General features: G+C 42.1%; 1 protein-coding gene across 1 annotated transcript in view; it reads right to left on the reverse strand.

Annotated features, from left to right (window-relative positions):
* The window catches only part of LOC135500220 (potassium/sodium hyperpolarization-activated cyclic nucleotide-gated channel 3-like), a 72,087-nt gene that overhangs the window by 10,633 nt on the left and 47,692 nt on the right, over nucleotides 1–13,762 (reverse strand). Inside the window, exons 4-5 of the mRNA XM_064791520.1 lie at nucleotides 12,515–12,682; nucleotides 6,451–6,548 (exon numbers count right to left, since the gene is read on the reverse strand). Coding sequence (XP_064647590.1) covers nucleotides 6,451–6,548; nucleotides 12,515–12,682 — 266 coding nt within the window. The remainder of the gene's footprint in view (nucleotides 1–6,450; nucleotides 6,549–12,514; nucleotides 12,683–13,762) is intronic.

The following is a 13,762-nucleotide window of genomic DNA, read 5'->3' on the forward strand; positions in this document are numbered from 1 at the left end:
CAAACACAGGAGCTGCTGCTGAAAGATCATAGTTGATGCTAGCAACCGTTAAGATTGGCACGGCAAGAAAATCAACACTGTAATCGTTTATGCTTCGTACTCGATCGTGACCTGGACGTCGTCTTGTACATGTACATGTACATGTTGAAGGTAATTCGTCAGTGAGTCGTGTACTTTATCTTTTAACTGGATCAACGTTTGATAGGCCAGGACATCTAACCATGAATACTGCGAATATGGCTTTGGATATGTGGCCATTCTTTCGTATCATACGGCGATTCCTCACCTACCCAGCTGTTTGAAGTTCAACGATTCTAACACATTGAATCGTCTTTCCTCCATAAGTCATTTTGGAAAGAATCCAACTATCCATCATTCTTTTGCACAGAAAAAAAGTTCTTCAGTGCAACGATGGCTTAAAATCGATTTGTTAAAAGTGGTGTCGCCTACATAATCAAAACCGTATACAGCGGAAATTTTACGCATCGGCCATGTTGAGCGGCAATGTGTAATCTGTAAGCGTCCTGTATCGTGTTTTCTGCATGAGCTTAAATAGCAATTTAATTAGACTTTAAACGAACTTTCTTCATTTGGAGGACATGGTCATCCAGAATCCCAAACCCTCTCTGGTCCGCTATGTCTGGCCAGGCCTTATCACCCATTCAGCTGCCAGACGGAGCAAAACCAAATGAGAGACCTCTAAAGACTGCATGAAGGATCAGAGGGGACTTCAATGCCAGGATCGGCCGGAACCACGTAGCTGGACCCTCCGTCATCGGACGACACTACAAGAGACTAATACCCCTATGCGAGGAGCACGAGCTGAAAGCTACACAGATAATATAATATGACGAGGACCTTTTTTCAAATGTACTAGCTTCATTTCATTTGTGGTATAAATACCATATGTTAAAGTGAAAAGGTATATTTGATATATCGGTACCCAGTGTATTGTGAGATGGTTGATAGAATACATGTGGCGTGTGTTCGTTGCTTGGCGTGCACAAACAAAAGAGTTCCACATGCAAAGCCTATAAATCATCAATAAAGCCCATTAATACACACTTAATTGAGTGATGAGCATGGCAACCTCACCATACTTAAAACTCAAAGATATCTCTCACAAAAATCGAACGACGCGGCCACTGCAAGTTCGTGGACGGTGCAGGTCATTTGTGTTGACAGCGTCTGAACCAAGTTACCTTTTTCTGTGAGAACATCTCTTTGAAAAACACCTATAACGTGTCATACACTTTCAATGCTTCAGAGAAAGAATTTACAACATCTTCAAATTAGAACACCAAGCACTCTATCATGAAAAACCTATTGTAGCTAGCAGAGAAAAGTTATCCTACAGACGAAGTGTCAAATGCTAAATAAAGGAAAATACTTTCGAAAACAAAATCCTCCGCACACATACTAATTTCCTCTTGCCGAGAACAGCGCAAGCCATCTACTTTGCATAAGTCATTCAGTGTAACCTAAATGTGTAATGCATTCCATAGAGCCGTTGTCCTTACTTCTCTCCCTTCGCATTCGGGTACAGTACCCCAATTTTTGCTTAAGTGTTGTAGCCTGGTTAGTCATATTGAATCACATGCATTCAGAAGTATCGCAAAAGCTTTTGAAATTGAAAAAATGAAATCAATAGGAAAAAAATGCGTGCACGAAAATTAACATGACCAATCTGATATATCGGTGAACTTCTTTCCAGGCGAGTGATGTAGTCGATTCGAACAAACGAATAAAATGATCATTGTATAGGCATGCGCTAACAATCGATGATGTTGACAGGACGCTCATTAGACGATTCTGTTGTTTCATGATTTCTTCGCAAAGTTTCCCACGCTTTGTATTGAGGAGAGAAGCTTGACTTTTGGTTCAGCTCTAGAGGTGCTCAGTTGTTCTATATATCATCTTCACAACGTAATATTAGATAGCAACAGAGACAGTCACAGCATTTCAACGACGGAGAAAACTCGTAGAAGGGCGACAGTTTGTGATATACCTGAGTATTGAGTTTGGTCTGAGCGAAATTGCTAAAACTGTAGGATAAAACTGTGTTCAAGATACCGTAAATTTTGCGTCAGTTTCTGCAAAAGTGAACCAGATGTTGTCGCCAGTGGTAAGACGGAATGCACTCCGCTTAATTTACGGGAGTCAGTTGCAAATACTTTCTCGCAGCCACTTCCACGCATAGTCTCTTGTCAAACGCGCCCAACCATTACGTCATGAAAACGATGTATACAAAAAATTAAAGTATCTATGCAATCCCGATATACAATATAATAGTTGCCTTTCGTTTTCCCTTACTAACGCCTCCTCCTAATGAACGCGATTCCGTGGGATTCCATGTCTAAAATACCGAGATATTTACACGTTAGAAACATAAAGGTACCATCAATTCGACGGAAGTGTCATTCAACTTTAATAAAACATTCCACAGAGACTTCAGACTTATTTCTAAAGGATTCAGCAACAGTCTGAGAATGGACGAATGTTGTGTCGGCCATACATTGGATAGACCACATCTGGTATCAGTAGTGAAGTCACCTCATAAGTAAAAGTATGTAGTCATGATATGGTCGTGGTTATGCACAGAGCGATAGTTTCTTTCAAACAGAGTCTTTCAAGACTCTGTTTCAACTCAGGACCAAATCCTGTATAATGATCTGAAGAAAGACAGGTCGGCATATCCGGATTTTGTAAACGTGCAATCGAGGTAAGATAGAAGGAATGCTTGATCCAGCCAGAGTCTTTCAATGATTCAGCGAGGTGTACTACCAGTCGTCAACACCACACCAGCAGTTTGACCTCAAAACGATCCACGATTTGATTGATACCATGGTTTAATTTATCATCTTGTTCGGCACAGTAGCTCATCCAATCAAATAATTCTTACTTGACTTTTTTGTCTTTATCAAAACACGATCAAGTTTAAACCAAAGTGTGAGACACCAGAACTTAACTACATAAAGAGTTCATGTAGCATTCAAGACCCTTCGTCTAAGCATCTAATTATCGTAACATGCACTGAACTAATAATAAAGCAAACACGTTATCAAATGAAATGAATTTCAATGGAAAGGATAGAGTAGTTCGTTCTGGATTTCAAAACAAAAGGATGTATCCGGCCCCACTTTTCTTAGACGTGTCGACTGTTGCATTGACTCTGAAAGAAGGTAAGCAAAAAAACACGCCAAAGTACACGTGCAAAAACGAAGTACATGTACCATGATGTAAGACCAGCCCAGAAGCAGACAGTTTGCGATGTAAAGCATGACAAGTGAATGCACGTGTTTATAACAGAAATGAGTGTCTCAGAGTGTCTCGAACAAAAAGGTAAATGTTTTAGAATTTAGAATTACATGTACTATTTACTTAAAGATACAACATTGTATCAGCGGTATATGGAAAACCTGCAATTGTCTTGAACATCAGCTTATCCGTTCACGAAACAGTGTTGAAATAGATGAAATGAGTCTCCTTAAGGATTTGCCGATCACATTGACCACGACTCTGCAAATCGTTCTAGTATTTCAAAAGCATGCGTCTAATCGTAGTAGCCACGTCGGTTGTGCAAACATTATCCTAACGTTTGCCCTATTGGTTGAATAGGTTATTATGTAGTAACTCAACTATGATACATCTATAATCTTCAGCCAAGAGATACTAAGGGAGAAGGATACTGTAACGATTTACACAAGGTTATAAGGACACGTCTCAATATTTATCGCTTTGGATCGTGTTCGCATTGACATTCGTTGCTTTGCGAACGAAACAACTACCAGGGGCAACTCACTACTAGTCTAAAGTGTATGATATAAACATCGTAAAACATGCAGAAATGTCGAACTAATACATATAAAACCCTCAACCAGTGCTTAAGAATGTAAAGTGTACATGTAGAATAGAAATGAAGGACCAATATAACGCAATATACGATAGAAAACAAAGCAAATGCTGAATTCAAAGGCTCCCTTTTACCGCATTACTGTCAAGGTACCATTCACTGATAATGACTGAACCTTTTCTCCAGCAAATGCAGGTGAAGCCAAACCTTTCTACAGCATTAACCAACATTTTCGCAGCAAGTTCATTGTATACACATCCTCGTAACTAAAGGAAATAAAATACATCTGAACTTCTGTTTAACAATGACTGCCTAAAAGCTAGAGACACCGACAAAATTCTCTTACCACCGCCTGTCCGCAACACGAAGGAAAAATCGTTATACATCAATTACCGGGGGCATCTCCGAAGAGTGAAGTGGGAGAAGAAGTTTCAGAGGAGATCAACATGCTAGGGCGAATGGACAATCGCGGTACTCATTCCACCACGCCGATATCGCTATTTGATACCACACAAACTCGAGTACTAAAGGATTAACTCGATCATATTTATGTTATCAATGTCAAATTTAGTATGAAAAAATAGTCAGCAGTTTCACAGTAAAAAAGTCCCCATCGATCGTTGTAAAAAAATCAAGCCCACTTTTTCATTACATGATCGTTAGCTTGACTGGAGAGAAAAGCACACTGCAAAATACATTCAACCATACAGAGTAAAAATGTAGAAAAGAAATGAAATTTGAAGTTTAGAAGATTTTGAAATGTAATGGAATCAAAGTCCTTACCTGAAGGTACAGTATATAGAATTATCCTTAACTGTTGAACCAACTGTTGTACCAAGTATGCCTTAGTAAAAATAAAACCCTAGATTTGTAACAGTACTTATTTTTCTGACACAATTGTTACTCTGAACCGGCCTACGCGACCACTGACCTCAGCAGATGAAAAATATTGGGCATACTTCAAGGAGACAGCAACCCCGACCTTACTCTATGGGCAGGGCTCTCGTGTTCATATAGTCAATTCTGGCCTCCAGGCAACATAACCACCACTCGCTCCTTGGAGTTTTCGGCATAATGAAAATGATAAAGCGCAATGAGTAATGAGTACACTAGATACATGTAGTAATTTGATTTGCTCAGCCTACCCATTACAGTACACTACAATGCATCTCTCAAGGGGCGAAACTGTGCAGCACGGGCACTGGTGGGATTAGAACGGGATTAGTTTCTAAGCGATGTATCCGTTATCATCAATCACACTAAACTAATTTCAGTTCTAGCCAATCACGAGTAGTCTAATGGGGACGAAGATGATTGGACGCAACTGTTTTGTACCCTAGTCTAAAGTCCTGCTGTTCTGATAAATTCTATACAGTTCAATTGTACTCTACAGATACGTAATATTACTCTTTCTACCATGTTACAGTGCATCCAAAACTGATACCATTAGCGCAAAACAAATAAATTGGAGGTTGTCGAAGCACGTACGTGACACTCTTTAATAATCTTTTATAAGTGGTACGAGTAATCGGGGACATTTTCCAAAATATCGTCCATGATATACCTTTACCACAGACACAATCAGATTGGGAGTAGATTACCGGTGACAACAGACCCTCTCGATCTTTAATAACAATAGACCAACTTAATCTTTATTAACAATAGGCCCGTTCGGTCTTTAGTAACAATAGGCCCGCTCGATCTTTAGTAACAATAGGCCCGCTCGATCTTTAGTAACAATAGGCCCGTTCGGTCTTTAGTAACAATAGGCCCGCTCGATCTTTTGTGACTTGTGAAATCGAGGGGTGTAAGGAGTGCATTTCTCCCGCACAAAATCCGTTCGAGAAAAGATCGGGGGCCTATTGTCACCAGACATCTAGTCCCTACTCTTGTACAGTCAATCGACTGGGTGCCGCGTTTACATAATTCGTACATAGGGTACTTCTTAAGGGTTGCAAAAACTGCCTGTCAACCGCTTCCGAAGAAAACTGAATCGAACTTTAGTGCGGAGATAACAGTGCAGCTACACTGGTCGCCTCGTAACTTAAGATAAGCATATATACACCTGGTTAGTTTTGGGACCGCCTAGCCACTACGGTTAGCATGCCACGATGGCAGGAGGAGTTAGTTATAAGAGGGTCGAAGGAATGTTGTGCTGCGCAGGAGAGGAACAGGTGGGGTCATTCACCACGGGACAATAGCTGCGCGCATACGTTCACTCTCTTGATACAAAACCATATTTTATTCAGGGCAACGGCATAGGTGTTGCTGTTCAAGGTATTGATGCACTTGGCTCGTGATGGAGCCCACGCCCCCGACTGCTTGTGTGAAGTCTTCTTCGATACCTACTGGTACTACAGCAAGATGACACAGCTGCCTTTGCTTTACACGAAATGACTATGGCATGACTTGTTGAATCATAAAAGTGGCTAATGCACTCATCCCATGTTTCAGTAGATTTGCCGAAATACAGTAATCATCAGATCACCCTGACTGAGCTTTAAGGATCAACACATTTGTCATGTACGAGTGTGCACAATGCAATCGGAGGCCGGCCGCACATCGATGAAGAGTCTCCTCGGACACAGCATACTCACCTCTTCCCACTGACTAACATATCTGACCAGCCTGGACAGTCTCAGGAGTCGGAGTAAACTAAGCAGCTTGGCCAACCTAAGAATACGGAGTGCTCGACCTGAAGTGTGAGAGAAAAGACAGTACGAATTACACATCGAGTGAACTCGGGCGGGTTAAGGAGCAGAGGAGGTTTATGTCTTTGGTGACTAGCTTTGGCTGAGTCTAATATGCCACCGTAGCATTGCTGTTCTCGTCTGGTCAGTGTCGACTTCTGTGTAAATCAATGGCACACATAAACAAGAAATAATGATTGATCAAGTCAAATATCGTGTCTTTAATGAGATGAATACCGCAGGCAGGAACAGTCACAGTTGAAGGTCTTTGATATGGATTTCTTTCTGAAAGAAGAACGAAAATCATCAACCACTGACAAAGACACTGCTTAAACAAGACTTCACACTACCAAGAGAAAGGTTTGAACACATTATTCTGAGATATGTTAGGAATTCGACAGTTTGGACACCGATCCGCTATACATGAAATGAATTGCGAGAGGTGGCATCCAACTGGTTGAAATTCAATTTAAGAAAACGCGTTCACGTATTTTAAGATGAGTCTGTCTGTTTCAACTCAAATCAAAGGTTGTTTCTTTTGTGGGTAGTAGGCATTACGCGTCGAGATTCATTAAAACAATAAGTGAAAGCACTCAAGGAACGCCAACTGTGCAACTGCTGGCAATGAAATCTGGCTTCAGCCATTCTGCCTATTCGATCAGACAATGAGCTTGCAGCCTAACAAGGTTGGAGGGTATTATCATTATTTACTGTCTCACCCAGCTGCTGTAATAAACAATAGGTTTCTTTTCCCTCTTACCCCGCAGTTAAAAGAATTTAGGATTAGCCCAATACACGGCCTATTGTCTTTAAACAAAGCCCGCTCACACCTATTGGCCAAAGCTCCCATTGTGATGTCTCATCCGAGGGTAGTCAGGGCAAATCTTGATTACATCCACTCCCACGAAACACCTTTCCTGCAGGTCGGTAGATTTGAACTGGCAAGTTCTGGTTCACTAGTCGATGTGTTGACGGTTCTCGTAACAAAAACATAACGAGCTGGCTGTCACTTCTCCATTAACAGTCAATCAACGCCGCCAATATGATATTGCCTTATTGAGGACTGATGTGACATCCGGGTTCTTGTAGCTCGAGGCAAGTCATCAGAGTCGTTGTTGGATGCAGGCAGCCAGCCAACATACCAATGTGTAGGGGCTGTTATTAGTACCCTTCCATTTCACGCGCCAAGTATGTAGTGGCTGATGATAATGTGAAATATGGTTCATATTGGCCATGGTAAGCTGTATGTTGACGGTAATAACATGATGTATAATACAGTACTGTGCTGTCTCATGTTGACATTAGACACCAATCTTGAGGGACCATCTTCAACGAAAGTAGAATATCACCAACACGTTGTCATCTAACGGAACAGTCCTTCCTAAAGTGCATGGATATTCCCAAGAGAGTTAATCATCCTACTCGAACAAAGCATGAACGAGAAACTAATCTCAGTCTTTAGGCTAATGAAGCTGAGCCAATATTTGATCGCTGATGTAGTCCGCCGTCTGGACTAGGACATCCAGAATACGCATCAGCAATGCCGGGACTGTATGTTGCTATACATAAATACAACCTTCAAGTCTTAAACAATTTTTCAATGTTGACAGAGAAGAACATGCTTATTTCTGTTATCATGGCATAATCTTCTTTCTTGTGATAATCCCAGGGGTAAACCCACTCCTTAGCTGCCAAAACGTTCGGCATGGTCAAGTATGGCTTCCTAGGATCGACGTCGCTCACGACAGATCTACCAAGATCATGTTATAAGACCGATGGCATTGTGCAAGTGACCCGAGCCCAGGTGTATGACAAGTGAAAGACGACCACCCGGCTGTTGAACGGGTGTCGGACTGGTCAAGCTGGACTGATACATGTAATCCCCATATGCCATCCCCGAATGCCATCCCTATATTATTGGGTTCTGTTGTGAATAAGAAAGCCCAAAAGGTCAGCAAGGCAACATATCAAACCAAATACCACAAGATTGGTAACATTCTAATTGGGCTCAGTTTTACTTCAACTATGGAATCAACGAAAATAATGGTAAACCAAAGCGTCCCCTGCATGATCATCGAAGTCATGTTCACTGGTCACGGACAGTCAGAGTCTTAGATAGCCTGTGCCACAACAATGTACCCAGCTGCCAGTCGGATGAATGAGAAAGGAGAGTTGTCCGACACTACCGGTATATCATAGCGTCAGATTCGGATACCTCCCCTTTTTCATGTATTTGATACCACGTGCATGTCTATACGTCCTATACCATTACATACGATGTAGCAACCAATAACAAATCCACCAGTGAAGAAATCGTCTGGGAATAAATGAATAATCACGGCTACTGGCTGAGGCATCTTCGAGGAAAGGACACATTTGAAACCAATTACGACTAGCAATCTTCATGACTACGATGATGGTAAATATCTTACCGCCATCCATTTTACCAATGTATAGCGTTGCTCAGCAATGCGCATGTCAGTACAAAAGCCATCTAGTTGTGTGACATAGATTGATAGAAAGAGACGGGAATAAAAGGCGAAAAAACTCACCTATTTTGTCTGTGTTTGCCAGAAGTGTTTCAGCGTGTTGGTTTGTGATTGCTTTAGCATACTAAATAGGGTGTAATCCTGAGTATTTTGTACACGGCACATCACCAGTTTGCCGAGAGAAGCCCAGCCATATGCTTGTCTGTCCCTGTATCTCCTACATCCAACATCTCTTGTTTAATTCATGAACACCAACTTGCCCGATCGATAATCGTAATGATTAATGGCGTGGGCTGACGACGGCGCGCGACGGCTGGCCTACGAAATTGATATTTCCAAATTAAAGAAACTCAACCATTATAGAGATATTCATACGCTGGTATTGTTCAAGATGACGGGTATCACTTTCGATCACAGTTCTCGAAATTGCTTGCGCTCCCGGCCAACCTCTCTCTCTGAAACGAATGCAACGTATCGCACTGCCGCGTTCGATTTTTGCAAGAACTATATTCAAATTACTCCAACCAGTTGCCTTATTACGCACGGCATTGATCGATCGGGACCTGTCCTGGAAAGCCCAGTTAAATACGCTAGTTCTGGCAAGACCAGTCAAATGCACCAAAAGTGAAAAATGGAGATTTGTCATTTTTGAAATAAGCATTTTATAGCTTCTTCTCCGAGCACGCTTAGCCTTTCGGTTTACAAATGTATCTGCAATAGACATGATCGATGTAGCCTCTTCTCCGAGCTGGTTTAGCCTTGCGGTTTATCCGCAATACCTCTAGCCCCGTCTCCGAGCTTGTATGGCCTTGCAGTTTTTCTGCAAAAGCTTTGGTTTCTTCTCCGAGCTTGTTTAGCCTTGCAGAGTCTCTGCAATACCTCTAACTTCTCGGGTAAGTCTAGGCTGCTCTGACCCCAGCCATGGAAACGTCTACTTTGTACGAGAGCACTTTCCAAGATTAAACCAGAGCAGGAATGGCACATTGATCGATCGAGCTCGTCAATGAGAGTTGCCATGGTTGTATTGTAGTGCTGGATTTTGTCTCAACCGATAGTGGTCGATGCGGTTAGGTGGGTCGCTAGACTGATGCAACACACTCTCTGTCTGGCCCCAGGGCAGTCGCAATGTCTGTCCAACTGGGCTCTTTGTCACCCGTGGCCACTTCAACCGAAATTATCTCGCCAGGGACATGATATTTCCTTTGATGTTAATGTGACTATCTCTTACATGTATAAGCTTACCTCAGTTGAGATTTGAATCCACTAATTCATATCTAGACGAAGTGAGACAACCTCGGATCCCGAGGAAAGTGGCTTTTATTATCTATCTTTGAATTGGAAACAAACTCGAACTTCGAAAAATGTCACTTTGACTCATTTGAACCTGCATGCTCATGGGTAAGCGAATGTGAAAAAGTAACTTCGATATATTTTACCTTGAAAAGCTCTTATTTATTTATTCAATGTTTATTGGTGGTAATGTAACCAAATAGTCTTACTAGCTACCACAGATATCCTGTAAAGAGATGCCTTGTTTGTAGGATGTCAGAGACGGGAATGAATGAAGGTATTCGATTCACGTGCAACGATGATCAGAATGTTACCCGATATTTCCAATAGGGAATTCTTACCATAGCAACCTGAGCAAATACTGTTGCTGTTGAATGTTAAGTACTGAACGGAAGCATCATCCTGAACAGCCTCAGCTCAAATTAAGTAATGGGGATTCAACACATTTCCGGGGCAGACAGTTTTCTACCACGGTTGGAAATCTGGTCTTAATCTTAACAATACTTGATGCTACAAACTGCGTAAATCCAGTCCCAGAAATCGGGACCTCTACTACGAAGAGAATACTTGACACAGGCCTGGCGCGACGTGGATTCACCTTCGCTGCGTACATCTTTGATGAGTGCCACGGAAAGCGCGGTTGAGAGTCGAACACGCTAAAGGTTTGTTCCAATGACGGTCATCATCATACTCATTGATTACTGGTAACCTTCTTCATACGTGGGTGATGAGACAGTTTGTTGCCATCATAGATTCTCAGATGGCACTGTTGCTTCTCTATGATGTGGGATTTGACAATGGGATGAAATTCCAATGGTTGACACTAAATGCAATGGATATAAGTGTGTGTGTGTGACATCGAGGGGGTGGCGGTGGGGGTGGGGAGGGCTGTAATGAAAAGGAAACGTACGTGATGAACGGTAAAAATGCCTGGAAAGCCAAAGCGACCCTGGATGTACCAAACCGTCTAATCTGAATAGCTACTGTAGATATTTATGATACAGTCTTCGTTTTTTGCCTGATCGTGGGAAAGAGGTATTACTGGAGGCCGTTCTTCACCTCCATCGTTTTTTCTTGCCAGTACTCGGAGGTTGTTCACCGAACGTAAACAGTTATACGTCAATCGATACTTGGTCGAAAGAATCATGGGGAAAGGTATACGGCTGTTCACCTGTGCCTTCTTCAGTGGTGGCTGGCAGCAAAATCGATCTCTCAATCGGAAATACTTTTTAGGCAGTTTCCAGTACCTTGCTGTGTCCGTTTGCTACTGAAACACAACTCGCAGTAAATAGTGGTAGGTTGATCACAAATTATCAGAACAGTCTCGCAGACCTAATCAAATGGGTTTAATCGCTTTAGGCATCTTTGCAGCAAGCGAGGCTTGGAGCTTATAGTGTCAAAGATGACTAGACTATTCCTAGCTGTCCACTACAACAGGGAACCAGTCTTTGACATTATATCTTTTCCCGTCTAATCAGCTCTCGCCGTCGTGATCCTGACCTCCTGAGAGGTTGATATCACGTGATGAATAAGCATCTGACAATAGGTAGACATACTTTTCGTCCCATTGTCTTTTTGCCGAATACATTCCCCCACGAGCGTTGACTCTGTCTGGGAATGCTCAACTCCCTCGCAGTTTCTCATTGCCTAATCCGTCAATCTTAGAGCTGGGAAAGAGAGGAGCGAACGCCAGCGACCGGGTACTTCGGCGTTTAATTATTCATGTCCAACAAATGGCACTTTACATTTTGGTCCTTGACAATAAGTGGCAGAATACAGTTTAGAAGAATAAGAACGAGGAGTCAATGATTGATAGTAGCCTGCATGTCTGAACATTGCCAGTTACTTGCAAGAAATCATAGACGGAATTCAGAGTGAAACGCAAAATCGTTCATGCATAACTAATCGCGCTTGCCGTATTACCAGTTGATCAAGTTATTGGAAGGGGTGACGGGGTGATTACATAGTTAGCTATCACCCCTTCTATTTCCCTGAACAACGGCAAAGTAGTCCACGCTATAAGTTATGCATGAACGAAATCGCGTGCGAAAAAATAAGCTTAAGCTTTGATTCACCACCGCGATATCGATATGTCGCTCCCGCACTGAAGTAGGCTTTGGACTTTAAAGGCGATGTCTTCATGGATTGCTTACTAATGCAGTTTGAATGAAAAGGTAATTAAAGTGACTTACCAGCATGGATTAACTGACTGAAGTTGGTTTCCGCGTCAAACATCAGGAAAATGTAATCCAGCGGTATAGAGCTGATCAGGTCTAAAAAGAACCACGTTTTTAGATAGTGCCTGGCTATTAGCTTCGGGTCCAGGATGATTTCATCTCCATAGTTGTTCATAATCACACCTGCAAGAATAAGCAAGCATTGGGTTGGTTAAAACAAATACCTCAATTGGACAGATTCAAGGTAGATGCGAAAATATTTTGATAAGAAAATTCGTGTTTGGTTCACCAGAGTTTCTATTGCGGAGAGGAATTCATGTTGAACTTGTACCACTCCAATGCCAAGGTAAAGTGAGAAATTGGATATATCATTCGCATCACTCATTGGCATATTTTTTACCTTTCAATCCAAAAAACCTACCTGTACATGTATAACTACACAAGGACCCGTGCAATTTCTGATTTCCTGCAGGCCACATATAATCATGGGGTATTCAAATTTACCGGGTCTTGCATTCCAGATACTTCATATTTAAACATTGGATTTCACCACCCGGTTCTATCAAACTTGCCACCACCTCAAGATGAATCGTTCGCATGGTTTCGGTTCCCTCACGTTTATAGCGTTGACTGCATAGTAACTGTGCAAGTTATGTGCAAGTTATTGAGGTCAACGCAAGTTATTGAGGCTACGAATGAAAAAGATGCCGTCGAAATATAATTGAACGTAATTGAAAGGGTCGGGTCCTCATCGAATTGTCGGGTATTACTGCACTGGAATGGGCTGACACGTCTAACTTTCGGGGCAGTTGATACTGTTATCGAACTTATTATCCATTATTCCGTCATTCCGTTCCGTTTCGTCAACTCGATGAGGGCCTACACACTGCCCTTTTCTTGGAAGCTGGGCAGTGTCGCAAATCGTCGACCTCGTTCCAATTTCGTAGAAGTATAGGCCGACATGGGCTTGATTTCATTGGTTGTGTGGTCTCATGGGCTGTGAGGCTTTCGCCAGGATGTGAGGCTTTAGGTGAATCAAATTATAGTTTGAAATCGTATGATACGAAATCAGACGACTGGGTGTGGACACGATGATTGTATTGGTTTGGGTGTAGTCGTGGAAGCATCTAGACGCGAACAGCCTGGCACAGTTGGTGTGGTAAGTTTTGTTTATGTAGACTCACAAAATGCAGTGATATTCTGTTACGCCAAGGCCTTTTACACGTAAACTCAGCCACGTTGCAGTGTGCTGCATATAGTAGG

This window comes from Lineus longissimus, chromosome 2 (genome assembly GCF_910592395.1).
Source record: "Lineus longissimus chromosome 2, tnLinLong1.2, whole genome shotgun sequence".
NCBI classification, from domain to species: domain Eukaryota; kingdom Metazoa; phylum Nemertea; class Pilidiophora; order Heteronemertea; family Lineidae; genus Lineus; species Lineus longissimus.